Source organism: Paralichthys olivaceus, chromosome 3, assembly GCF_024713975.1.
Source record: "Paralichthys olivaceus isolate ysfri-2021 chromosome 3, ASM2471397v2, whole genome shotgun sequence".
In the NCBI taxonomy this organism is placed as follows: Eukaryota; Metazoa; Chordata; class Actinopteri; order Pleuronectiformes; family Paralichthyidae; genus Paralichthys; species Paralichthys olivaceus.
In genome coordinates, this window is record NC_091095.1 from 4580001 (window position 1) to 4604269 (window position 24269).

Sequence of the window (24269 nt, forward strand, 5' to 3'; positions counted from 1 at the left end):
TGATCAATCAGTTGTGACTCAGACAGTTCATATTGCTTCATCGCTAAAGTTCAAGTCAAGCTGAAATTAAATTTCTCAACCACATTAAATTTCAAGGAGCATCGAGAGGAGCTCCAGAAATTATATGATTTTAAACAAATAACCGAAAAGTATATTGTATATGTTTTCTTGATGTATAACAGCTGTGAGCCTGTAATGTGGAGATAACTGGTAGATATTTCCCCTTTGTGAACAGCAGATGTCAGTGTTGCATTGCGTCTGTTTTGTTCAACCACCATCCTGACGACGAACTGCTGACTCAGTTTGTTTTTTATACAAATGGTTTGATTCTTTAGCAACTCAGACATCAGTGACTGGAAGATTACCACAAAACGTTGTGGAAGGATGGACGGAAGAACTCATTACATCTTGATCATAGGGTGGATCCAAGAGTATATTTCACTTTACTCAACATAAAGCTGGAGAGAGAGTTTTTAACATTTTCACAGGATTCCCTGGAAATAATTTATGGATCATGATTTATAAAAATCTGATATATTTAGGGGACTGATTTCTATAAGTGTGAGACATTTGGTGCAGCTTGATTGAAGTTAAAGGTTGGGCCTTGGCAGAGGTATGTGGTCTACTGCATTCTACTTATCATAGAAACCATTTCAAGTATCCAGCTGTACTACTTACAACACAGGCTACTGTATATGATCAAATTCACTGGGTCACTAGATCACAGTAGTATTAGTAGTAGTAGTAGTAGTAGTCGTATAAGTTACATTACTTACATTCATTTCAGTGAATGTAACTAGATACAGTCATTTAAAGTGGGTTTACACGATAAGGGGCTGTACCAGGCAAAAAATGACCAATGTGAAAGAAACACTCATTTAAAATTTAAAATGACCGCCTGACGATGTGGCTGCTGCTACGACCTACACGTCTTCTCACAAACAAATAAGAACACAGCCTGAAATAATGCACCAAAGGAATGACGCCTCTTTTCCTAATCTTTTCCAAACACGACTGCGATAAAGAGTCTCTCTTAGCATCATTGTTTTCCACTGAGGTGGCTCAGAGGGATGACGCACGCTGATGACGCGTGGTTCCTGTGTATTGACAGAGCCGGTGATTCATGAGATGTTTTCACCGTCTTCAGGCGACACACAACAAACCAGGTTTATTAGGTCCATGTCGCACAGTGGGGTCGGCAATAAACTAAGATTGCTGAAGTCTCACGGTCTGTCTGCGCCACAGTTTAAGTCATATTACCTAACATAAAAATTAATTCCAATGAGTTCCACGCAGTGAGGTCAACAGATATTGAATTAGGGAAAAAGAGAGCTCTGGTTTTGGTTTGGTAATCTGTTTTGGCAGAGACTCTGGGTTAAGGTTCTGGAACCAGCGTAGAGAGAGAAAATACTAAATCAGTGTGTCGCTCATCGTAAAGCCTGAAACTGAAGAAACCAGGTGTTCCTAAAATTGTGATCACCTAATTGGACAATCGTTAAAACCCATCAACCTCCACGACAAACTAATCAGACGTGATTTAGTGACGGGTGAAAGCAGACGAAGAAAGAGAAGCGGACGGGAGAGATGGCAAACGTCAAAGTGACCATCCTGCAGTCGGTCTGAGGCTTATCAGATTTATGAGAATCAAAGTGCAGCGATTGGCCTGGAGGTCGATGACGAAATGAGTCATATTCTGGTAACCACGGTGATGCCAGTTGAGTGACGAGGGCCGTGATAGGCTGTAATCCGTCCATTAAAATGGATTAAAGACAGTAGAGCGGCACCGAGAATCTGCATGTGTGTGTCTGTGCGTGTGTACACATGTGGCCTGATTCCTGAGACAAAATTTGTACACTGCCATTCGCCTTTTTACTGCCAAACACACACACACACACACACACACACAAACGACTGGATTTACACATATTTTATAAACAAGTAAAGCGAAGGAGAAGCAGCAGAGTTTCCTTAATGCTGCCACATAATTTAGAATTTTGTTCAACTGGCAACAAGACATTAAACTGCATTATTTAAAAAAAAAACAAATGATAATGTGACATTGATATAATCAGCCTGAAAAACTTCTTTGACGTTGCTCTCAGCTGCTTTCACTGAACACAAATCTCCATTATAGTTAAACATATTTATCAGTTAAGGCTTCGGTGAGGATAATATTAAAGCTGGCAACATGTTGTCCGACGATACACAACTGTATTGTTATTATTATTATTATTTATAATTATTATTAATTATTATTATTACTGAGATTGAAACTTCAGAGATGTCTAGATGTGCAAAATTCCTAATTTCCTACATTCATGTACTTAAAGTTTACTTTTCTATGAGTCCACTGAAATGACAGACTGTTTCTTACTTCTTATTAAGAAAAGTGCTTTTATGCCGATATGTCACAGTGAAGTTGACCTTTGACCGTTTAATTCATCAGCACCGTCAGTCTTGAGTTTTGGCCACAGATTTTTATTGGGAAGCCACGGTGACCTTTGACCTTTCACCACCAAAATCTAATCAATGGCCATTTGTGCTAAAGTAAAGAAACTCACCTGAGAACATTCAGAGGGACGGCTGGATTAAGTCTTCTTTGTTCATACCATCCTTTGAATGTGTGTCTGCACGTGTTTGATTTGCGTGATCTCACCTGGGGATGTCGTCGTCTCCGGTCATGGCCCTGGGCAGCGGCGAGTATCTGGGAGTGGTTAACGGAGCGGGGCTCACAGACTGACTGCCGCTCATGTAAGGGCTTATGTGGTTGTCTTGATGTGGGGAGTACGCTGGAGGGACACAAACAAGCATAACTCAATATTTTTTATTTTACTGTCGGACATAAGAATAATTTCAGGAATCAGTAAAAAGTAAATTTTTACGGTTCTAAGAAATATGATTAAGTTGTGATGAGTGTAAAAGTCTGACGGCAGGTTTCCTGACACAACAAAAAACACAGAGGACAATAGGATTAATGTTGTTCTGGGTTTTGTTTCCTGCTCTTGTCATAGTAAGTTATTCTGAAAATGTCTCTTTTAGAATCTGCTCAAGTCAAATGGTAAATCAAAGAACTGTTTCACTGAGAGTTGCTCATGAGGCTGCACAAGTTTGATCAGACAAACCCACGTTATGCAGTTACCTATGATGTGTGGTGTGTGTGTGTGTGTGTGTGTGTGTGTGTGTGTGTGTGTATTTACAGTTGGTGACGTCAGGAGGAGGGAAGTTGTCGTTGATAAAAAGGGAGGTGTGTTTGGCCACACGGAGGTACACGACATCAGGAGTCGACTTGAGGGCAGCCACTGCCTCCTCGTGAGATACCTCCTCCAAACAGGAGCTGTTCACCTGGAGACACATACACACACACACACACACACACACACACACACACACACACACACACACACACACATTGTGTTACACAAAGACTGAACACACAGACACTAAAAAAGAGGTGAGAGTTTGTACTGTTTTATAATTTGCAAAATGTGCAGAGAGGAACAAATAAAAGAGTTTGATTCTCACAGCTACAAGTTTGTCCCCGATCTGTAGCCGTCCGTCTTTGTGTGCGGCCCCTCCCTCGATGACTTTCGTCACGTAGATGCTGTTGTCGCCCGGCACATGTTGGTTTCCAACTCCACCTGCTATACTGAATCCTAAACCTGTCACAAAACACATCATACATTAACTTCAGTTACATGACCTCCTTAGGGTCATGTGCAAAATGAATTTGCAGTAGTGGCACATATTAGATTGTTCCCTCAGACACAAACAAATCATTGTTCGCTCATCGTCTCCTAAACCTGAACATCAGCAACATTTTGATTAAACACATAATGTGCTAGAATACAATATCTCTCTGTTGTACTGACACAGACTGCTCATGCTGTGTTTACTCACCTTTTGGCCCTTTGACCAGCTTGATATCCATGATTCTCTCAGTGAGGCTCCTCCTGCGTCGTATGCACAGTCGGACGAGACCTCCTGCATCCTTTAGCGCCTCCACAGCCCCGCTGTGGGTCACCTCCCTGACGTCTGCCTCATTTACTCGCACTATGCAGTCATTCACCCTGCACGTCAGTCAGAAGCAGTAAAGATGTCATTTGAATTGCACAAGGAGATAAATGATGGAGAAATGCAAATGTTACTGTCCCTCACTCACAAACTAGACGGGATAGAAATGCATTTGCTTTTGTTTTTTTCAAGGTTCAGTTAAGGTCAAGATATGTGACTGATGTGTGTAGCGCACTGGTGTTAAATTGCTTCATTGACTCTGGTTGCGTTGCCACTAAAGTGAAGCGAAGACTCATTTAGAGGAAACGCTTGGTTCAACCTGACATCTGCTGTTCATGAATCAAGAGCTACTCTGGAACCAGCGGCTGTAAAATCACTCTCGAGGGCAAGACAGTAAATTCCAGTGTTGGTCACAGTAACTGAAAAGTGAGAAAATACTAAAAACGTTCAGTTGATTGTTTCCGTCCATTAAAATCTTTGATTGACTCTGACGTCTTTGCTAAATGGGCGACGACAGAACTGCTGTCTGACTTTAATATTGTGCTACGACATTTAATTCATGAATGCAAACCGATAACTGTGAACAGAAACTAATTGCCACTGACACTGAAAGTTACGCAGGAAGATTTTAGCTGTGTTTGTAGCATCCAAAGTTTTTAACAAAATTTAAATCCATGTCGTCTCGAGTGAAGCTCAGGCTGCACTTTACTGTCAGAACCCATCTGAACATGAGAGGAAACTAAACAAGCTCGACCTGAACCGACAGGAATTCTGTTTTTTGTCCAAACCCAGTTAATGTAAGATGCAATGAGTTTGCGTTACCCTGTCTCTAACCTTGGACATAATCAGTTTAGTGGCTTTTGTGTGTAATCCTTCAAACTAACTAACAAACACCAGGTACTTTGGTACATTTTGGGATAAGATGTGTCTCCAGGGAAATAATGTGCGCCGTCATATTTTACAAGAATGTGTGATGGTACCTGAGTCGTCCATTCTGAGCTGCGGCCCCTCCAGGTATAATCTTGGTGATGAAGATGGAGGGGTCTTCTCCGATGTGGGGGTTATCGGTCCCTCCTGCGATACTGAATCCGAGGCCTGAGTTACCCTGCGCACGCACACACACACACACACACACACACACAGTGAGTTTTAATGAAGAATATATGAGTGTGAACAATGTGACAACAATGTTAGAAAAATCTTTATTAAAATCTGCTCAGTTTTTCCTCTTTTGTTGGTTAATTCTAATTCTTACATTCCTTTTTTTTGTAATAAATAAAGTTGCATACAAATTATGTAAATATCACCCACAACAAACTGAGAACTATAATCTTTCCTCAGGATTAACAGCTCGTGTTGACAAAATCTCACAAATTATCACCACATTACCACACTGCATTAAAATACTGTATATAAATAAATCACAAAGAAGCATCTCCTCCTTGTTGTTCATGTCCAAACTTCTTTTAATATATACCAGCTCTTCTCTTCATATAATAAACACGTAGCTCTCCAGGTATATAAAACAGATCACCTCCATACATTGAACATGCCACCTGACTGCAGCCGTGACTCTGTCCACGTTCCTCTCGCTCTCTCGTGCTCTGTCACCGGGTATAAAGCTGTAAATGTGTGTGTAATGTCTGTGCCTGTGTTTGCGTGTACGTCCATAGCGTCTTTAAAGCAGATCCAGTCAAGCAGACAGATCCAGGTCACAGGAGAATAGAGTGAGAGAGGGAGACGGACGGAGAGAGAGCCTCAGGGCGAGAGGAGAGGGGAATATAATGAGAGAGGAGGGGGAGAGAATCGGGAGAGGGAAGTGGTAAAGGAGGGACGAGAGAGGACGGGGAAATAGGGTCAGAGGAGTCGGACGAGTGATGGGACTGAGTGAAGGAAAGAGCAGAATGATGAGAGGGAGGAAGAAGAGAGAGAAGATGATGAGGGAGTTTTATCTCTCTGCCTTTATACGTTTATTTCATGCTCTCCGTGCAAAAGATTCTATTTGTTCTAGTAATGATCAAAGGAAAAATAGTTTGTCGTGGAAACTATGGTCCCAAATGTGTCGTCCAAAAAATAATGAATAACTTTATTTATGTGCATTTGTTGAACAGGGCTGTCATTTAACTCATTATGTCTGCAGCTAGTAAAAATGATTATATCATATTCACTTGATATTCTTACGGAAATTAATTTGGGATCAAATTCAAATACTCAGTGAAGCACAAGAAACTAAAAATAGAACTTAAGTACCAGATCGAGGGATAATATCAGCCGATAAGATATTTTTTTATTTTAAAACATTTATGTTTACATTAAATATATTTTCGAGTTAAACTTCAGTATTTGTTCTTTTATTTAAAGTTTATGATCTGTGAAATATCAAGCCTCAGTTCCATTTCTTTGTCATAGAGGTTTGATATATTTTAATAACATTTACATTATTTACATGTGTTTTTTAAATATACTTTAACTTTAATAACTCTTAATTTGGAAACAGAATCACATACACTCAAAACACCAACTTTATTTTGAAGCTCACAGGAGGTGAGGACAAGCAATACTCCTTGTTTTTTGTTATCGTGATGATGGAGGAGGAGGTTCAGGGAGGACAGAGGTCAGACTGAACAGATGGAGGTTCTGTCACCAATGACTGATGTGACTGATGTGACTTTTAGAGTGTGTGTGTGTGTGTGAGATGACACGCATGTTGTTGGTGTGTTGTCAGTGTAGGATTTTACCCGCTCCAGCGTGATTTCCTCGTACTCATAGTCTGCTTCTGTTCCATTGACCTGTTAGAGAAGAGGAGGAGGAGGAGGAGGAGGAGGAGGAGAAAGGAGAATTAGAAGGTAAAACTTCAGGACATGAATAAAATACAATTAATTTTGATAATTGATCAATTGAGTTGATTTTCAAGCTCAAAGGAGAAATATTTATGGTTTCAGTTTGTGAAATTTAAATGAGGGTTATTTTATCTTTAATTTTGTACAACAGGAGGAAGTGGAGATACGTCCTCCGTCTTTAATCACAGTCTAAGGTTTCAGACTCTTTGACAAAATCACATATATAACTAAGGATGAGATGCAGTAGAGAAAATAATTAGCAGATTCATCAATAACAAAAATGATCATCTTGTTCTGTGGCACGTCACTTTGTGTTGGCACGAGCTTCATCCTCCTACTGCATCAAACTTTCTTAAATATCTCACTGTTTCTACAGCACAAATAATATACATGGAATATTCACTCATCAGCTAATATCTACAGCAACAAATACGTATGATAGAAAAGTGAATTTAGTGTTTTTTTATTATTCTTTATGAATGACGCATGAATCCCCCAGATTAAGCTGATAATGCGTACTTAATGATGATGTATCTCTGATGTCACAGTTGAGATCATCCCTGATGAGTTGCTCGTGAGCCAATCACAGAGCTCAGCCAGGACTGTTCGTACTATAAAATATATTAACGTTGTCTGACTGAATGAGAAGCACACGGAGTTAAATCTGATCTGGGCAGACTATTTCATATTCTGAGTCCCACTTGGTTTAAACTGGGAGATGATGTTCCTCCTGCTGTAGCTGCAGACACACACACACACACACACACAAACTCAGAGTGGTCGAGTGGCATCCCAATGGCCCAATGTAATCCCCTTGGCTGTAATCTGTGTCTGTGCAGTCAGATTAGTTTAGAATTTGAATTCCTGTCATTTCAAACAATCTCTCATCAGCCACCATGTAAAGTCAACTATTATCCACCGTACACAGATATTTAAGAACATATGTAAACTGGATTTGGTCGTAGTCATTGGTTATCTATGATGAAATTAAATTTTTGAAAAAGCTGGTAAACATTACTTCTGGTAAAAGTTGAGGACAATAGTTTACTAGCATTGCAAAAGTCAGATTCCTGTAAATACATTTTGAGGATATCAAAGTTTGATCTAATGTTTGTTAAATCTATGTTTTGAATTTCCCATTTAAAAAAAGTTGCTACTAAAGAAACTCCGTTGACTTTTATGGTTGTTTCATGTATTATTCGCATTCTTGTCAATGATCACATCAGTGAAATATGAAGTGAAATCTTTTTTCTTCATGTTTTATTCCGAGCAGCTCAGCAGGGAGTCATTCTATGGTAATCACATAATAAACTTATCTAACGACAACACACGACACTGATTCTCTCTGGCAGCTGGCAACCAGTAAAAATGACATCTGCATCTGATTCTGGACTGAGCTTTTGGTCCCAAACCAGGAGGTTACGATCACATATTAATATTACAGTTCTCAGTAGAAGCTCCTAAATGTGTTGCAAGTATTATAACCTTTGACATTATATTCTTATGGCTGGCAATGAGAACGAATACTTACTTAAATAAATGTATTATTCTTGTAGAAGTTAAAAAAAATAACTTTTCTTCGATCATGTCCCAAAGGTGGAAAATAATTGAAACACAAACACTGAAAACTCATCATATAATGAATTCACTCAGTGGATAAAGTCTTCTGATAATTAATGGAACTGTAACTAAATATATTTTCTGTTTGCATGTGATGAACTTTGCATATTCACCTACACTACAAACAAGAAGCCATGAGGTTGTGTGATTTAACTTCACTTGACTTTGGTTAACAAAATAAATTCAGTATCATGGTCATTATGTTAGAGCCAGGACTCACATATGGGGGCGTGTCGACGCTGTCTGTGTTGACCACCACCGGAGGGGGGTTGGCCTGCAGGAGAGAACAGAGCAGAAGTGTCAGTCATTTTATTATCATGGAAACAGACATACAGACACACACACACACACACACACACACACACACACACACACACACACACACAATGACTTACTCTTCTCATGTTTTGGTACAGCATGTTGAAAACCTCTGCTAAAGATTACCACCATGGAGCGCCTGCATACACCGCATGACATACTGCACAGCCCTTATACTAGACAGTACTAATGTACTACACTGACGACCACACTTTAAAGTACTGCCCGGCCATCAAGTACATTTTACTACGGCGCCACAAAGTACTGCATGACAATAACATTAGTGTTTCAGATTGACATTATCTTAATTGTATGTCTTGAAAACACACAGAGTCCACACGTCTCCTGACTCAAACTTTCCTCCAAGTGGTTCTCCTCTACTCTCCAGTGTCTGTCTCCTCCCTTGTCTCCTTCTACAGTCCAGGCCTGGACAGATGACAGCTAACAGGGGTTAAAGCAGCAGCAGATAACTGATATTATATTTCCTCTTCCCTCCCACGCAATCACGGAACATGGCAAACCTCACACTGAATCACATAAATAGCAACAAGGTGTCTTTTCCTCCCTGTGATTTCAAGGGGAGTATCAGCCCTTATCTTATCATTCCATCCTTTCACCTCCTGCCTCCCTGTGTCCTCTGATGTCATTTAGCGCTCGCCTCCCCAGCGTCTGCAGCTCTAGTCAACACACCATCAAGGAGCGAGTCAGTCCAGCTGAGACAACCTGCAGCTTCACTTTTCTTCTGCAGCTGCAAAAAAAGTTAAACCAACTAGAAAACAAGGCGGCGACCAAATGGACAGTCCACCCCGAGTTCACGGCATCAGCACGGAACAGAGCGGCAGCAGCAGCAGCATCAGCATCTATCGCTCAACACTAATCTGGACCTCTCTCACCCCCCTTTCCACTCCTTTATCTTCTTTCTCCCTCTCGCACACACATATATTATCTCACTCCATGTGTCACTCTCTCTCCACCACATGTCCAACTGTCTGTCAGTCAAACTGGCTGGAAGCTTGATCCCACAAGGGAGCAGAAAGGGGGTGGGGCCGGGGGGCTGGCGGGATCAGAGGGGATTATAGGTAGGGTGGGAGGAGTCAGATGTGTCTGCTCAACAACAACAGTGATGAGGAGCAGAGGGTGCACGCATGCATGCACACACACACACACACACACAATAAAAGACCCTCACAAATGCACAGACGCAAGTGAAAAGTGAGAGAAATGAAAGGAAATGTGGGAACAGACGTTGAGGAAAGGCGGAGAAAATGAAAGAGATGAAAGATACTGAGGAGACAGAAAGGACGTGCTGACACTAACAGCTGCTCGGATCCGTGTCTGTGTGTGTGTGTGTGTGTGTGTGTGTGTGTGTGTGTGTGTGTTCATTTGAAAGAAGGGAAGAGATACTTGAGAAGAGGAGGGTAAATATGATTATTGCATAATTGAGCTTTTTATTCAGCATCTATGCAATTTATTATAAAATATAGAAGTGGCTGCACTCCCAGGTGAGCCGGCCGGTGTGTCTCATACAGAAGCTTGAGTCTCTCTCTCTCTCTCTCTCTCCCTCTCTATGTCTTCTCAATAAAAAAAGGCCCAAAAATGTAACTTCATGTTATCACTGCTTTATTGAAGCGATCCCAAGGTTTTGTTGGTATTTCTCGATGAAGTAAGTCGACAGATACTCAGTGATATCTGCACTCTGGTATTTAGTCAACACAAGTTTAGTTTGCTGGACACACAACGTTAGATGTCAAACACTGTGCATGAACAGTGTGAATCTATTGCTACTGGAACTGTTTCCTTTCTCCCAGAATTTCTTCAGGTTTGTTATTTCTTTAGTTTCAACAGAAAAGTGATTGATTCATCCCGAAACATTACGTTCATGATTCTAACAGCGTCACACACAGTAGTTAGACCCGTGTGTGTGTGTGTGTGTGTGTGTGTCATTCACAGAGCGACAAATCCAGTCGGTCAGTCAGCCGGTGATTCCATTGACACGCCTTGTCAGACTGGCGCTTATGTAACATATGTGTGTGTGTGTGTGTGTGTTACATGAAAGGCCAAAAGTACAACTGTGTACAAATATAAACAAACAAGAACACACACACAAACACACACCATACACACACAAACAGGCGCACTCATCATCCATATCCAGACAGTGTTTTATTCCTCTACGCAAGTGAGTGTCAGCTGTTACATAAATGCTGTTACACCAGCCGTGTCATTGTTGGGGCATTATGGCCTGGTTCAGTCCAGCTCGGCACGGCTTAGAAACAGATCCAGACTATCCCTGTTTGTCTCATCAGGCAAAGAGACACTGAAACAAACAAGTGATTTATGACCAGTTGTCATGCGACAATATGTGGGACAGATAAAGAAACATTAAAGTATTGGAGTGTGTGTGTGTGTGTGTGTGTGTGTGTGTGTGTGTCTGTCTGTCTGTCTCTTTAGGTCCAGCATAAACACTCATGGGGGGCAAATGAAGTCCAAATCATTTCTGAGGTCGTGGTAAAGACTAGTGGTAAGATGTCAATTAAGATTTTGGACAGGCTGTCCACAATCAATCAGAGAGCCAAGGTCCCCTTATAAGACCACATCTAAATTCATCAGATCTGATCTTTTATTTAGATCCACACCAAATTGCACAAATACATAAACATCAGTCGCTGAAATATGGGAGATCTCTTTCATCAATATCCATGAAATATTCTCTGAGAAATGAATGAAAATAGCAAAACATCCTCTCTAAGAATAATAAAGAAAGTTCCCTCTATACCACATCCTGCCATTAAGTTTTGTAAAAATCACTCCAGTAGTTTTTTTGTAATCATGCAACAAACAACGGACAGGGAGGAGGTGATGAGAATAGTTGTTCCAAACCCATGTTTGTGCGAGTGTGTGTTTGAAATGACCCCCCCCCCCCCCCCCCCCCCCCCCATCACAGGGTGCTGTGTTCAGCTTCTAAACCAACATCATTATTATCAATTAGCTAATTAATCAGTATTAAAATAATCAGTCAGTGCACTGTGCCAAGTCCTGACAAGCACACACTTAAAACATGCAGTATAAAGTCTGAAGCAAAAAAAGGAGGTCAAGAACCGAATCGAAGACGATTGATTGGACGCAGCTCAAAAGTTTCACTTAATTCAAAGGTTTATTTTCTGACCTCAGTAGCTTCACATTCTGATTATTTATAGCATGGGAGAGCCGAGGAGCAAACACACGTTCATACACATAAACCCGACACTAATACTACAAATCACTCCGTCTTCCTCATGTGTGATGAAACTCCACTTGACTAATGAGTAGATGAAGCGTGACTCTAATCAAATCAGAACGGCTAATCACGCTAATCAGACTATAACCTGCTATGTGTGAGCAAAAAGAAAAACTGCCACCACAACGTCCAACAGGAGTTTATACAACAGACAAGTCCTGTCACACATGGATGCCTTCGCTCTCTTGATTATATCACAGGGGAGGGGAAATTGACCATAACCACTCTTACACCGCTATTATCATCATTCTGCCATGTTCACTCACATGTATGCTTTATTATGCTATTAGTTCTTCTGGTAAAACTCCCACTTTCACACAATCCTCTTGGTCCGTTAGTTTCCTAAATTTCCCAGAATTACTCTCAGTGTCGCTCAGAGGCAAACAGGATCAAATCCAGCGCATGCACACACACACACACACACACACACACACACACACACCATGAATATGATGACAGCTCAATTTCAATTTCATGTTCAATAGAGAAAGCCCTGACGCACTCAGGATGTCAGTTCACTAAAAAGGGCAATTTGAAAAAGATAATAGGGACATTACAGCAGTGACCTTCCACGTCTGAAACACCCACGCCCACTTATGGTGTCCGACAGCAGCGGGTGTACTGTGTGAAGTCACCATCACCGGGTCATATCGTGTTCGATGTAATTGATGTCACCAATTATTCCAGCCGCACTTTGAACATTAATGGGAAACACAACCGATTTGACGAGATAGTAAGTGATGTTTCCTCGTATTGTTATTCACGGCCTATTTGAAAAACGTATTCTAATATTAAATCTACTTCTTGCTTTTTTCGCATTTCATTGCTAAACAAGACAAAATGGTTCCTCTTCTTTCTTTTCTTCTTTCTGGCAGACTAGGCACAGTTTCATGCATTGCTGCCTCCAGCTGGTGTCGCAACGCCATTGCTTCCTTCGCTGCTACTTTATAGCTTTAAGTAAGCTGATATCTATGAGACCGTACCCTTACTGTGACTTGACTGATTTTAAGGTGACTGCTGAGCCTCAGTGCAGGTGCCAGTCTAGATAATCTAATGAGATTAGAGAAGGAAGCTGGAGATGTGTGCACGGAGAGTGCTTATGCACACCTTTAAGATAAGTCTTAATGACCTTAGTTAATTATCTCTTGTAAGCACAAAATGTACAGGCTTTTTAATTAAACCTATTTCATGCTAACAGTGAGCAGAAGTTTTAAAAGTTTCACATTGCATGAGATATTTTTTTCTTTACTAGGATCCATGACCTAAAGCACAATATCTGCAAACCCTAGCCCCTCAAACCTACCTGCACACGGGCCTGTATATGTGGAAGGTGCATGAGCGGCACATGTGGGGGAGGTTCCCTTGAGTGTGCTGTCCAGATATACGTGTCATTGGGCCAAGGCCTGCTCCCAGCCTTGCCCTTGCCTTTGCTCTTCGTGGGACTCTTCTTCACGCTGTCCCTCAGGTTGGGGAACTTTCCTCTTGAGCCCCTGGTGACAAGATTGGTCGGCAAGGTGCTCCACCCGTATCCGCCCAGCCCTGCACACAGCGGGAGCTGGGGTGAGTGAAAAGGGTGGATAGACAGCGACTGGGAGGCATGAGGAAGAGGTGAAGGGTACTGATGGTGATACTGCTGGAACGAGTGGTGACTGGGTGAATGGAGCTGCATCGGCCGTGGTTGATGATGGTAGAGTTGATGCGTCGATTGCGAGGGAAGCAGGTGACTGGGGGAGGCCGGATTATGGTTCTGCTGCTGGTTCTGACAGTGATGCTGCAGCTGCTGATGACTCGGCGATAGGTGAAGCTGGTGGTGGCTTGGCGAGTGCAGAAGGTGATTTGGCGATTGCGGCGCCAGCTGGTACGTTGGCGATGGCGGAGCCAGTTGATGACTTGAAGATGTTGGTGCTATGTGGTAGTAGCTTGGAGAGGGAGAAAGAAGCAGGTGTTTTGGTGAATGGCAACCGTGTTTCGGCGAATGGGGATGGTGCTTTGGTGAGTGCAGCGGCGACGGCTGCAGATGGTAATTTGGCGTCTGTATTTGCAGTAGATTCTGGTTTTGCTTCGAATGCGAAACATTCTTGCTCGATTTGCCCTTTCCTTTGCCAGATTTGCCTTTAGTGGAGCCACTGCTGGGCTTCTTGGGGCTACAGCAGAACTCATGGCTGTGGAAATAAGTGGTCATAGCTACAGAGATTTATAAAAAGTCAAACCGACACCCTCCTGTCTTCTTTATCTTTCTATCGAGCTCTCACCACATTGTCTCCTTTACACAAATGACAAAAGGGAGTAGCTCCTCTGAATCACTTGTGTCCGAATAATGTAGGTCATGCCTCTTCAGAACCGCAGATGCTCTTGTGTCCAGGACAAAGATGATGTTCGCCCTTGTCTTTGCCTTATATCAGCTTGTTAAGATCACCGGACAATCAGAAACTTAAAATACAATCCCTCCTTTCTGGTAGTGTTTCCATTTCGTCTCCATTATGGGTTAGGGCATTCACTAGACTTGAAAAGCAAAGCATCCTCCTTTAGTGCAATTTGTAAAACTCCTCTTCTCAGTTTTCTCCGATTCGGAGCATATGATCTCTCTCACCAACTCTCAGAGTTAACGGGTCAGTAAAAATCTGGGACCAAGACAAGGTAGAAGGACCACTTGGACAGGTTAACCCTCCTTTAAATCCGGATTGCTCTGTTTCCGAGGACGCCGGTCAGTTCATGCACTCCAGGGGAAGATTCCCATTCCGCGATTATGCTCCAATCCAGAGGTCAGTCTCTCGGAGTAACTCGTAAAGTCCACCGATGTTGTTGTGCACTCTGGCTTTAAAGCTGAAGTGTCAGTCGCTCTGTCGCAGTTTGATTCACTTGTTTTGAACAAAAAAAGTAAAGAGAGTACCTGAAGTCAGATTAGATTCCGGTGTTTGACTTTTTTCCAGTCAAAGATTCAGGGGACGTCAAAGTCAAGGTTAAGTTTGCTTTTCTTTGTCTTTCTTCCATCATCTCGTCTTGTTTAATCTTTCTGCTGATTTAATATTCGGACAGATCACCGTGCACAATTGTCTTTCTGAGCCTCTCTCATCTTTCTATGCTGCCTGCCACTCTCATTCACTCTCTCTCTCTCTAGCTCTCCCTCTCTCTCTCTCTTTCCCGGACTAACCAATTAGGGACTTCCCTGGACTCCTGCACATGACAGCAGCCAGGCATGACTAATCGATAGGCAACCGGGGGACAGTGATACAGTGCTCAGTGGTGTGTGTGTGTGTGTGTGTGTGTGTGTGTGTGTGTGTGTGTGTGTGTGTGTGTGTGTGTGTGTGTGTGTCACAAAGAATGGAGAGCTGTGATTGGTGGAGGCGAGTCCCTTCCATCAACCTTTGTCTTGTTCTTTTAAAGCATCACAGGCCGGGTCAGCTGAAATACAGTCTATAAAATGCCTGCTGTGATTTTGTGTGTGTGGGTGTCTCTATGTGTTGGCCTACTTCCTTGTGAGACTGTGTGTGTGTGTGTGTGTGTGTGTGTGTGTGTGTGTGTGTGTACGTCCTGAAGTATCCAACATATGAATGCCTCAGACATTAGCAATGCCTTTGCAGACACTTTATAGTAAATGCACACAAACAGAAACACAACACTGCAGCTAAGTTGCAGTTGCCCAAAATGAATCTACTCCTGAATTAAATATTTGTGAAAATATTATTATTTTCTTTTGGTCAGAGCTCAATACTTTGAGTAATCGAAAACCAGCAAGCGTTGTCATCATATGTTTATTGTGATGCTTAGACGTATTTCGTAATTAATGTATGACAATAATTTAATGTAAATTTTAAACTTTTAAACACCTAAAACTGAATCAACTCAATCATCAGATAATCATTAATCGATGACTCGAGTGGTTGGAGGTTGAATTTTCAGGGAATCAATTAACCGATTAGACAAATTACACCTTTATCCTTCTGACTGCTAATTAATAAATGAATTAATAATTTACATAACATCTACATCAACAGCTCTAACATCAGCGACAACAACAGAAACCACCTGTGCGGACATGCAGTGGTTCAAACATTAAACATAAGTTAAAAGTAAGTTAAATGAGCAAAATTAAGTTTGCTAAATAGGTTAAGCAAGCTTGTTTTACAATATCTGCTGTATTGGGTCACAGCACAGACATTGATATTCATTATTCATTATTCAGATTTACATTTAATTAGATGTATAAAAATAATTAAAAAAACAGATATTTCTTGCACATGCACATTATACCCAGGAATATTTAATATAAGATGAGTTAAAGCTTCTGGCTAATTACAGCTACACACACACACACACACACTTTTCTGGTTATGGCTATAAGGTCCATGTCTTTATAATGTCAGCTAATATAAAACACAACACGCCTCAAACCAACCTGATAAGAGAGAGAGAGGCGGACAGACAAGCCACATTAAAAAGCAGCACACGTGCAGAGCATTAAGACTTAAAGACGGACCTGGACAGAAAGCCTGTAGCAGCCGCCCAGTGTGTGTGTGTGTGTGTGTGTGTGTGTGTGTGTGTGTGTGTGTGTGTGTGTGTGTTCCCTGTGTAAAGTGCTGCTACCGCTGCAGGCTCAGTCAGGAGAGGATGAGCAAGGAGAATAGGACGTTAGCATCGCAGCGTTAAATGAAGCCAGCACTAACACGGTGCTGGAGGGTGGGGTACAGCCGGGGGTGGGGGGGGAAGCTGCTGAGAAAAGAAAATGCAGGGATGAGGGGTGATGAGTGGTTTCATGACAAGAGAGAGAAATGACGACATGAAGAATGAGGCATCTCAAATGAACGTGGGGGGGGGGGGGGGGGAGTGGGAGTTTAACCACCCCAAGTTTCATTTGTCAAAATAATGTCAACTAATATCTCACACCTGGTATATTTACTATCTTCCCACCAAAGCACTGACAAACTGCATTACACTCAAAATTCCTGACGTGTGAGTCTGAGTATATACATATATATATTTCCAGCTCTGATTATTCTTCTACCTCCATTTCCTTTTGATACGACTCTCAAAACGATTGAATAAGACATCAATTAGCTCACTTCTCCGATGAGTGTTTATTCGAATCCGACCTCACCAAAAATATAAAAAATCCAGGAAATAAACATCATCTATTGAGCGTCAGACCTTTTCGCCACTCAATTAGTGTAATTGAAAGACAAATTATAGTCAAGTGGAAGTGCTCACATATTAATCCTGACCGGTCGGTCTGACTCAGAGTGAGGATTGCTGCAAATGTAGAAACACTTTTTTTTCCTCATAAAGACAACCCCCTCCATTCTTTGCAGGTTGTGCAATTGGATTTATTCTAATATCTTTTCAGCATTTTGATAAAAAAGAACTGATGTCTGATGACGCCAAGCAGAATTCAGGAGGATCAAATTTACAAGCGGAAAAGCACACATGTAACAAGACATAGCATCTTAGCGAAGGGCTTTAGTGATTTGTTCAATAAAAAACAATCATCAGGATTTTCCAGCTCCACTTTCTGCAGCGAGACATGTGATATTAACTGACACCAGCAGGGGGGGGTCAGCGTCCACAGACAGATGGAGCACTTGTGGAGACAGAAGTGCACAGGCTGCACAGGACGATGCTTTTCAACAGGACCTTCATCATCATCGGTTATTTCTTGCAGCCTTCTGATCATAACATATCATACAAAGATACCATGCATGTCAGATCATAGCCGTCTCTCACATTAAATATTGTGGTAGAAACAAAAGCATGCAGCAGTTATGTAGTTAAATCCAGTTTGAGTTCAAACACAGGAAAAAATGCCACATAATTATGCACAATAGCCCGGAGCACGTGGAAAATATGCTGCATGCAGTTGAAGCCGTTAACCAAAACATTAAAGCTGCTGTTGTTGGGCTGAACCTGATTGGTTGGTTTCAAATTCACTATGAATAAATTTGACACTGCAGGAAAGGTACAGTCTAATGTCTGAATAATGTTTCAGAAAAAAGGAGAAAAACTTGTCCAATTCCAAACTGCAACAGGTAACAAATGGTTCAAATTGATAGTTTTATTCAATCAACGGTTAAAAACCCAAAGATTTTCAGTTTGTTATCACGTAAGATCAAATCCTCATGTATGAGAGTGACTATTTAGCATCAACTGAAACCATCTTCAATATTACTATCATTTAATTTCCTGTATAACAGCATAACGATACCCTGACATCGTGTCATGGTACAAAGTACATGTAGAGATCTCCACACCCCGGCCGAGCTGTGGTCTCCATGGATCCGGTGGCTGATCAGACATGTGAGGTTACAGCCTGAGATCTTCATTATCATATATCACACCAGCCGCCACACACAACATGGCAGAGTGAGTCAGTATCAACTTAGAGATTCTGTTATGATTAGAGCAGGGACTTGCTTTGCTTTGGGGACTGGGAGGTTGTGGTGTGGAAAGCGGCTCCTTTACACAACTTTGGACTATTTTTAATTTAAATCAAAGATGCAGTAACTTCTATGTTTGTCGAGATTCATAAGAGGTGAGACGAGGAGGAACTGGGTTTCTACTTCGGGAGCCAGACGTTGGAGAAGGAGAAGAAAACATTTCACTTCCAAAACAAAGCTGCAGGAATCAGCATCAGCATCAGCATCGCTCAGGTCTCAGGCGAACCTCCTCCTCCTCCTCCTCCTCTTCACACTAACTCTTGACCTCTGAAGTGATCCTACTTGTGAGGCTGTTAGATGTAAGATCACAGCTTTGACTCTTGCAAAGGTAACTGACGTCCAAATCAGTATTTTTTTTTTTTTTAATTACTGCCTCCACCAAGGAGGTTATGTTTTCATCATCATGTTTGTTTGAATGTCTGTCAGATGGATTACGCAAAAACTGCTGAACCAATCTCAATGTTCCACCCAAGTTTTGTGGATGGACAAAGCATCACTCAAAGAAGAGCTCATTAAATGTTGAAGCTGCTCTGGATAAACAGGCAAAGGCAGGAAGTTTTATTTCCACTCGGAGAGATAGAGCTTTACTTTGGCGGACGTATACGTGATATGTCTCATGTAAATAAACAGGTAACTAGCGTTCTATAGCAGCAGTGGCTGGGACTCATCAAAGTGACGTTGTTGATCACTACAAAAAAAGACTGATTCTCCAGTTCAGGTTCTGCGTGCTGAGTCGAGCTTAACTGAGCTTAGGTGAACCGCTCTTTGTGCAGCAGCGGTAGAGATTTGATGTCATCTATCTCTGCCCATATTCTAAGATTAATTCACTCTCATTCAATCTGTTCAGGACATGGTCTCAATGTGTGTTACAGATGATGCTCTGCGTCTCTTTCCTCTCAGGTTTCGACTGTGTCCAGCAGCATCGACGTATTCCTCCACGATGACTCAATTAGAAACTGTTTCCACAGTCGGGGGCAGCGGCTGGCAGAGATCAAGGAGCGGCCACCTCAGCTGCAGCACAGCAGTGATTTAAAACTGTCCAGGCTAACTTCCAACACTGCAGTATCTATTTACAAAGTGCAGTTCATTACTCCTGCATCCTTTCTGGGATTTATTACAGCTGTAGCTCAATACCCGTCACGCTGAGTCGTGACCTTTGAACGCGACTTCTTCTCCTCGCCACCTGATATCCTCCGTCTTTTCTCCCCGTTTCCTTTCACATCTGTGCCCCACCCATCCTCACACCTGCACGAGCTCCACCTCATTCTACAATCAGCCTCGCACCACATGTACCAGGTCGTCTGTGCCTGTTCTTTCCCTCTATATTTCTTACCAGTGTTTCGTGCGTGTCTTACTTTCTATATTTGCCTGTTTGTCTGCCGGCCTGTCAACCTGCCTGCCTGCTCACCGGTCTGCCTGTGAGCCTAATACAGTTATTTAAAGCAACCTCATCTCGTCAGCCTGCCTTTGAGTCTGCAGTTTGGGTCCTGTCTTATCTCTAACAGAAGATATTTACTATACAGAAGCGGAGAAACATTAAACTTTGTTTCACTTTAATCAAGAAATGCATTGAGTAGCCAGTGAGGGAGCAAAACAATTACTCACCGTACAAGGCCATACACCTCTGCCAAGGCAAAACAATCCTAATTAAATATTTCCTCTTCCCTTTCCCCCCTTCTTCCTCTTTCCCAGGGAAAATATTGAAAGTGTTCACAATGTTAAGGGAAGTAATTAATTAAACGCCCTTGATTGGATCTCCACCAACATTTTATTGGTTCTTCTCTGGCCCATATTCCATCACTTCACCACCAACACTGCTGACATCAATTTAAACTAATATTCCAATATTAATCTGACTAAGACAATATTCTGAGTAAGACACTGAGATGTAAACATTAAGTTCTGATTACCTGAACCTGAATGTGGTCATACATGTAATAAGATGTGGAGCATTCAGACTGTTGACACGAGTCAAAATCAGATGATGCTCTGCAACGGGAACAGGAATATAAATGGAATATTCCAGAAGTCACTCAAACATCGCAATCAAAATAATGTGTTATTCAGAATAAGGTCAATATTGTTAATGTAGTCACTGTTAAAATAAAAATTCTTCAGAAGGAGATCACCTTCAGTTTTATCCAGCTTTCATGTAGCTGCGGTGAACTGGTCAAGCCTCGTAGTGTTAAATCATTCCAGGCTAATCATAGAGCTGTCACTATGTTGTGTTCAGCCTCATCAGTCGGTGGTCGTATTAAGTGATTGCTCGTCGTCAACTGATCTGCGTTGATTATATCAGCAAAGACAGAGAACAGGCTGGAAGAAGGAGAGGGAGGAGAGGGAGGAGAGGGAGGAGAGAGTGTCTGTGTGTCTGTCTGTGTGTGTGTGTTTGTGTGTTCGTGTGTGTGTGTGTGTGTGTGTGTGTGGGAGAGAGCTGGTATGCAAGCCTCATCCCACACACAGAAGGTGACGCAACACCTCTCATACTCTCAAGCAAAATCTAATGCACAACTCACGGCTGCAGCACGACGTGTGCGTGCGTCTCTGTGTGTGTCCGTGTGAGCGACTGATCCAGCGCACTAATAATTCTATACACACAACCGTCTACAGTTTTCCTTAACTCACAAACACACACACACACACACACACATGCTGCCATGTGCTGCTCGGCGATGAACATCGCAGCATCACCATGACGGCAGCTGATGTCGGTCATGCATCAGAGGAGGAGCTCATTGGTTACCACGGACAACTGCGGTCCAGGTTGTCAACATTTGCATTTGCTCCTCCCACTGATGACATCACCTCCATCAGCTTTACTTGAAACGATGAAACCATCTTGAGACATTTTTTTTAAAGAATTTCTGAACTGCTGCTGCGTTTGAGCATACGTACGTTGACATGTAGCAGCTGATCAGGATCAAAGACGGGAGTGCATATCAGTCACGGTGCCTTAAGGGGTTGAAACAAGTCGGAACACGTTACAAATCATCGCTTTTAACCCTCAAATCGGTCCAATGTTTACTCCCATATGATACAAGCATGATGTCAGCTTGTCAGAAAAGGGATAAACACCAATTCTGTGCAGTTCTGTTGAGAAAGGTGAAGGATAAACAAACAAGTCAGAGCTCTAAAAGAAAAGCTCGTTGTCCATGGGGCCTTCTTAACTTTCCACAATTCCTGAAATTGAATACTGAAACTTTGCTTCATCCCGTGTTGTAAATTATTTTGTTTTTGAAAAAATAAAAGAGCAGCCTTAGCAAAAGCTCCTTCCCATTCTCCACCTCCTGCTCTGCTTCAGTTCTATGTGGCGATGATGTAAAGTTTCGGAGTGAGCAAAGACTGTGGGAGGTGGTGAAAATTCACAGTTATGGTGTGAAGACACCAAAATACAACTTTATACTTGATTCCATACTGCCCACTCAGCAACAGATGATCTATGCAAGCTATGCTGCAGTGTAAAGGTACAGAAGGACCGAGCAGATGCTTTCAGATACAATGTCCATTGTGCCGCAATTATATCAAAACCAAACCCAAAAAGACAGGCAAGAATAAGGACAGAGTAAACCTGGATCCTACGCAGGTACACACACACACACACAAACACACACAGTGGTATCCCATGAGGCACAGGGAAAGTGGAAAGTTTCCTTGGGCAGCAGGAGGATAATGAGCCACTCTCTACAGGAGTGAGGTGTATGGACGGGAGAGTAGGTTTGTACTCTGTATACTTGGCAGTATACGGGTTGTGTGTTGATGGTGTGTCTCACACAAGGTTTTTTAAAAGGACCAATATCTGTATAAATGTAATTTCCAGACCTCATTCTCTGTGCTGTGATCATCCACATGGGTTGACCACACGGCACCTGAAGTTCGATCACGACGGCAAGTTATATGATTTATGTTTTCTAATTCGTTGTATTTTGTGATTTATTGGTTTTGTTTGTGATTAGCACTCCAGGGTCACTGTAGTTTTGAGGAAATGTAACATTGGACACTGTTTTGATCGTTCTGATTTTGTGGAAACATCAGAAATAGAAGAATCAAAAATAGCAGTTAAAATACTAATCTCAGCTTCTTACTGCCTCACTGACACTTGATCTACCCAAACATCTGCTGGATTATTGCTGTTCACCTCACAATCAATCCAATCAAGTAATTAATTAACCAATATTCTGTCAGCTGATCTTTATGTTGATGGTTTATCCAAAAGAGCGGTGGGCATGATACACTCACATTGCCTTCTTTTAGCAAACAGACGATCACATTTCTCCCACAGTCCTAATCAATCATTAATTCTCCCCTTCATTGTCTCTCTCTCCTGCTCTGTCAGTCCTTCTCTACCTCCATTTCCTGTGACCACTAAACACCTCTTTAAGGCTTTTAGAGCTCTTTCTGAAGAGCCAGGATGACTTTCATACCTCTGCTTTACCACTCATCAATAATACACAGACAGGGCGGGGACTACAGGGGAGAGAGAGAGAGGGGGGTTGGGCCAGACATATACTTTGCCATTTAACCACACATTCCCATAGATGACTGGAAGTGATGAGAACGTAGTTGTTTACATACAAAACATACCGATAGGCGTATAGTCTACTGGCCTTCTTGGGCAATTGGACAAATATATTGCTTAACGACCATTCCAATGCAAAGGATGCGTGGACGTTTAAAACTCTTTTAATAAATAAAGGTAGTATGAAAGTTCCTTTAATCGTTTAACTGATTGCTGAGATTGATGAACTCATGTGAAGCTATAACACATTAATGAGGAAGGCAAACCTGCAGAGTTATTGAGGCGCCATCAATTCTGCATTTTGCAAGTGACGGTAGAAGGTCTCTTCAAAGGGAGATAATCAAAGTACAGTTGGCTGCTGCTTGACAATATCATTATCTAAAGAAAACCTGAAGTGAAGAGTGAAGCCGCTGAAACAGACAGATTGATCGGTGGAGTCAACATCAATACCATTACTGTTAGCGTGGACGAGACGTTGCAATAAAAACACTGTGCGGTGAGATAAGTGCAACGTGTGGACTCTTCTAAATGTCACACTGTTTTCATAATTCCCGAAAGAGGAAATATTTGATATATTTGGATTAAAAAGTAATGATTATTTGTACATATGCGTGTTTCTCATTTTATGGGTTAAAGTGCGTTGTTGTGCAACAAGGCTCAAATCAGCAAAGTTAAAAAATAGCTTTTTCTAGCTTGTGTGTTTTATAGCTGTGTGTGTTTGTGTGGGTGTGTGTGTCTCTTTTGTGTAATGGCCTATCAGTCATGCAGTAAGTGCCTTAGACAGGAAAATGGCAACACCTTGGGAAAACACTGGCCAGTATGATTACTGCAAAGGGGCGGGAGTTAACTTTTTTCCACGGGCTATGCTGTAAATCTGCAGACAACTGTATAAGTGCTGCAGGGCTGAGCGATGTGAGTGGCGCCCCATCCATTCAGATCAATAATGCAGGTTTGAATCCAAGAGAGACATTACTGCATTTGTCATCTGCAGTGCAAAAAGTGCGTAATCATGTGCCCAAAACGGTAACACAACATCGTCTGTCAAAGAAGTGGCCGTGATGCAAAAATATAGATCTCTTAAATTTAAGTGTCAAGCTATCTAATAAACAGAGCAATCAAAATGTCAACCAACAAACTACCTGCTCTCTACAGTACAATTATGTACTACAATATACTTTCATAATGTTTTACTTACAGTATCGATTGTTGTATAAATGTCTTTGTCCTCATGCACAAGTATTTTTTTTCAAGGATCCATC

The 24269-nt window shown here is 41.8% G+C and overlaps 1 protein-coding gene across 13 annotated transcripts in view; it reads right to left on the reverse strand.

The window, feature by feature from the left end:
- Positions 1-24269, reverse strand: part of LOC109636679 (discs large homolog 1-like protein) — an 87599-nt gene that overhangs the window by 26759 nt on the left and 36571 nt on the right. For 9 of the 13 annotated variants that reach the window (XM_069521558.1, XM_069521557.1, XM_069521571.1 and 6 more), the window contains 7 exons: positions 8692-8745; positions 6750-6800; positions 4992-5116; positions 3898-4067; positions 3523-3659; positions 3198-3342; positions 2657-2789 (listed from right to left, as the gene is read on the reverse strand). In XM_069521558.1, coding sequence (XP_069377659.1) covers positions 2657-2789; positions 3198-3342; positions 3523-3659; positions 3898-4067; positions 4992-5116; positions 6750-6800; positions 8692-8745 — 815 coding nt within the window. The other 4 variants (XM_069521561.1, XM_069521568.1, XM_069521566.1 and 1 more) reach the window with 4 other exon arrangements.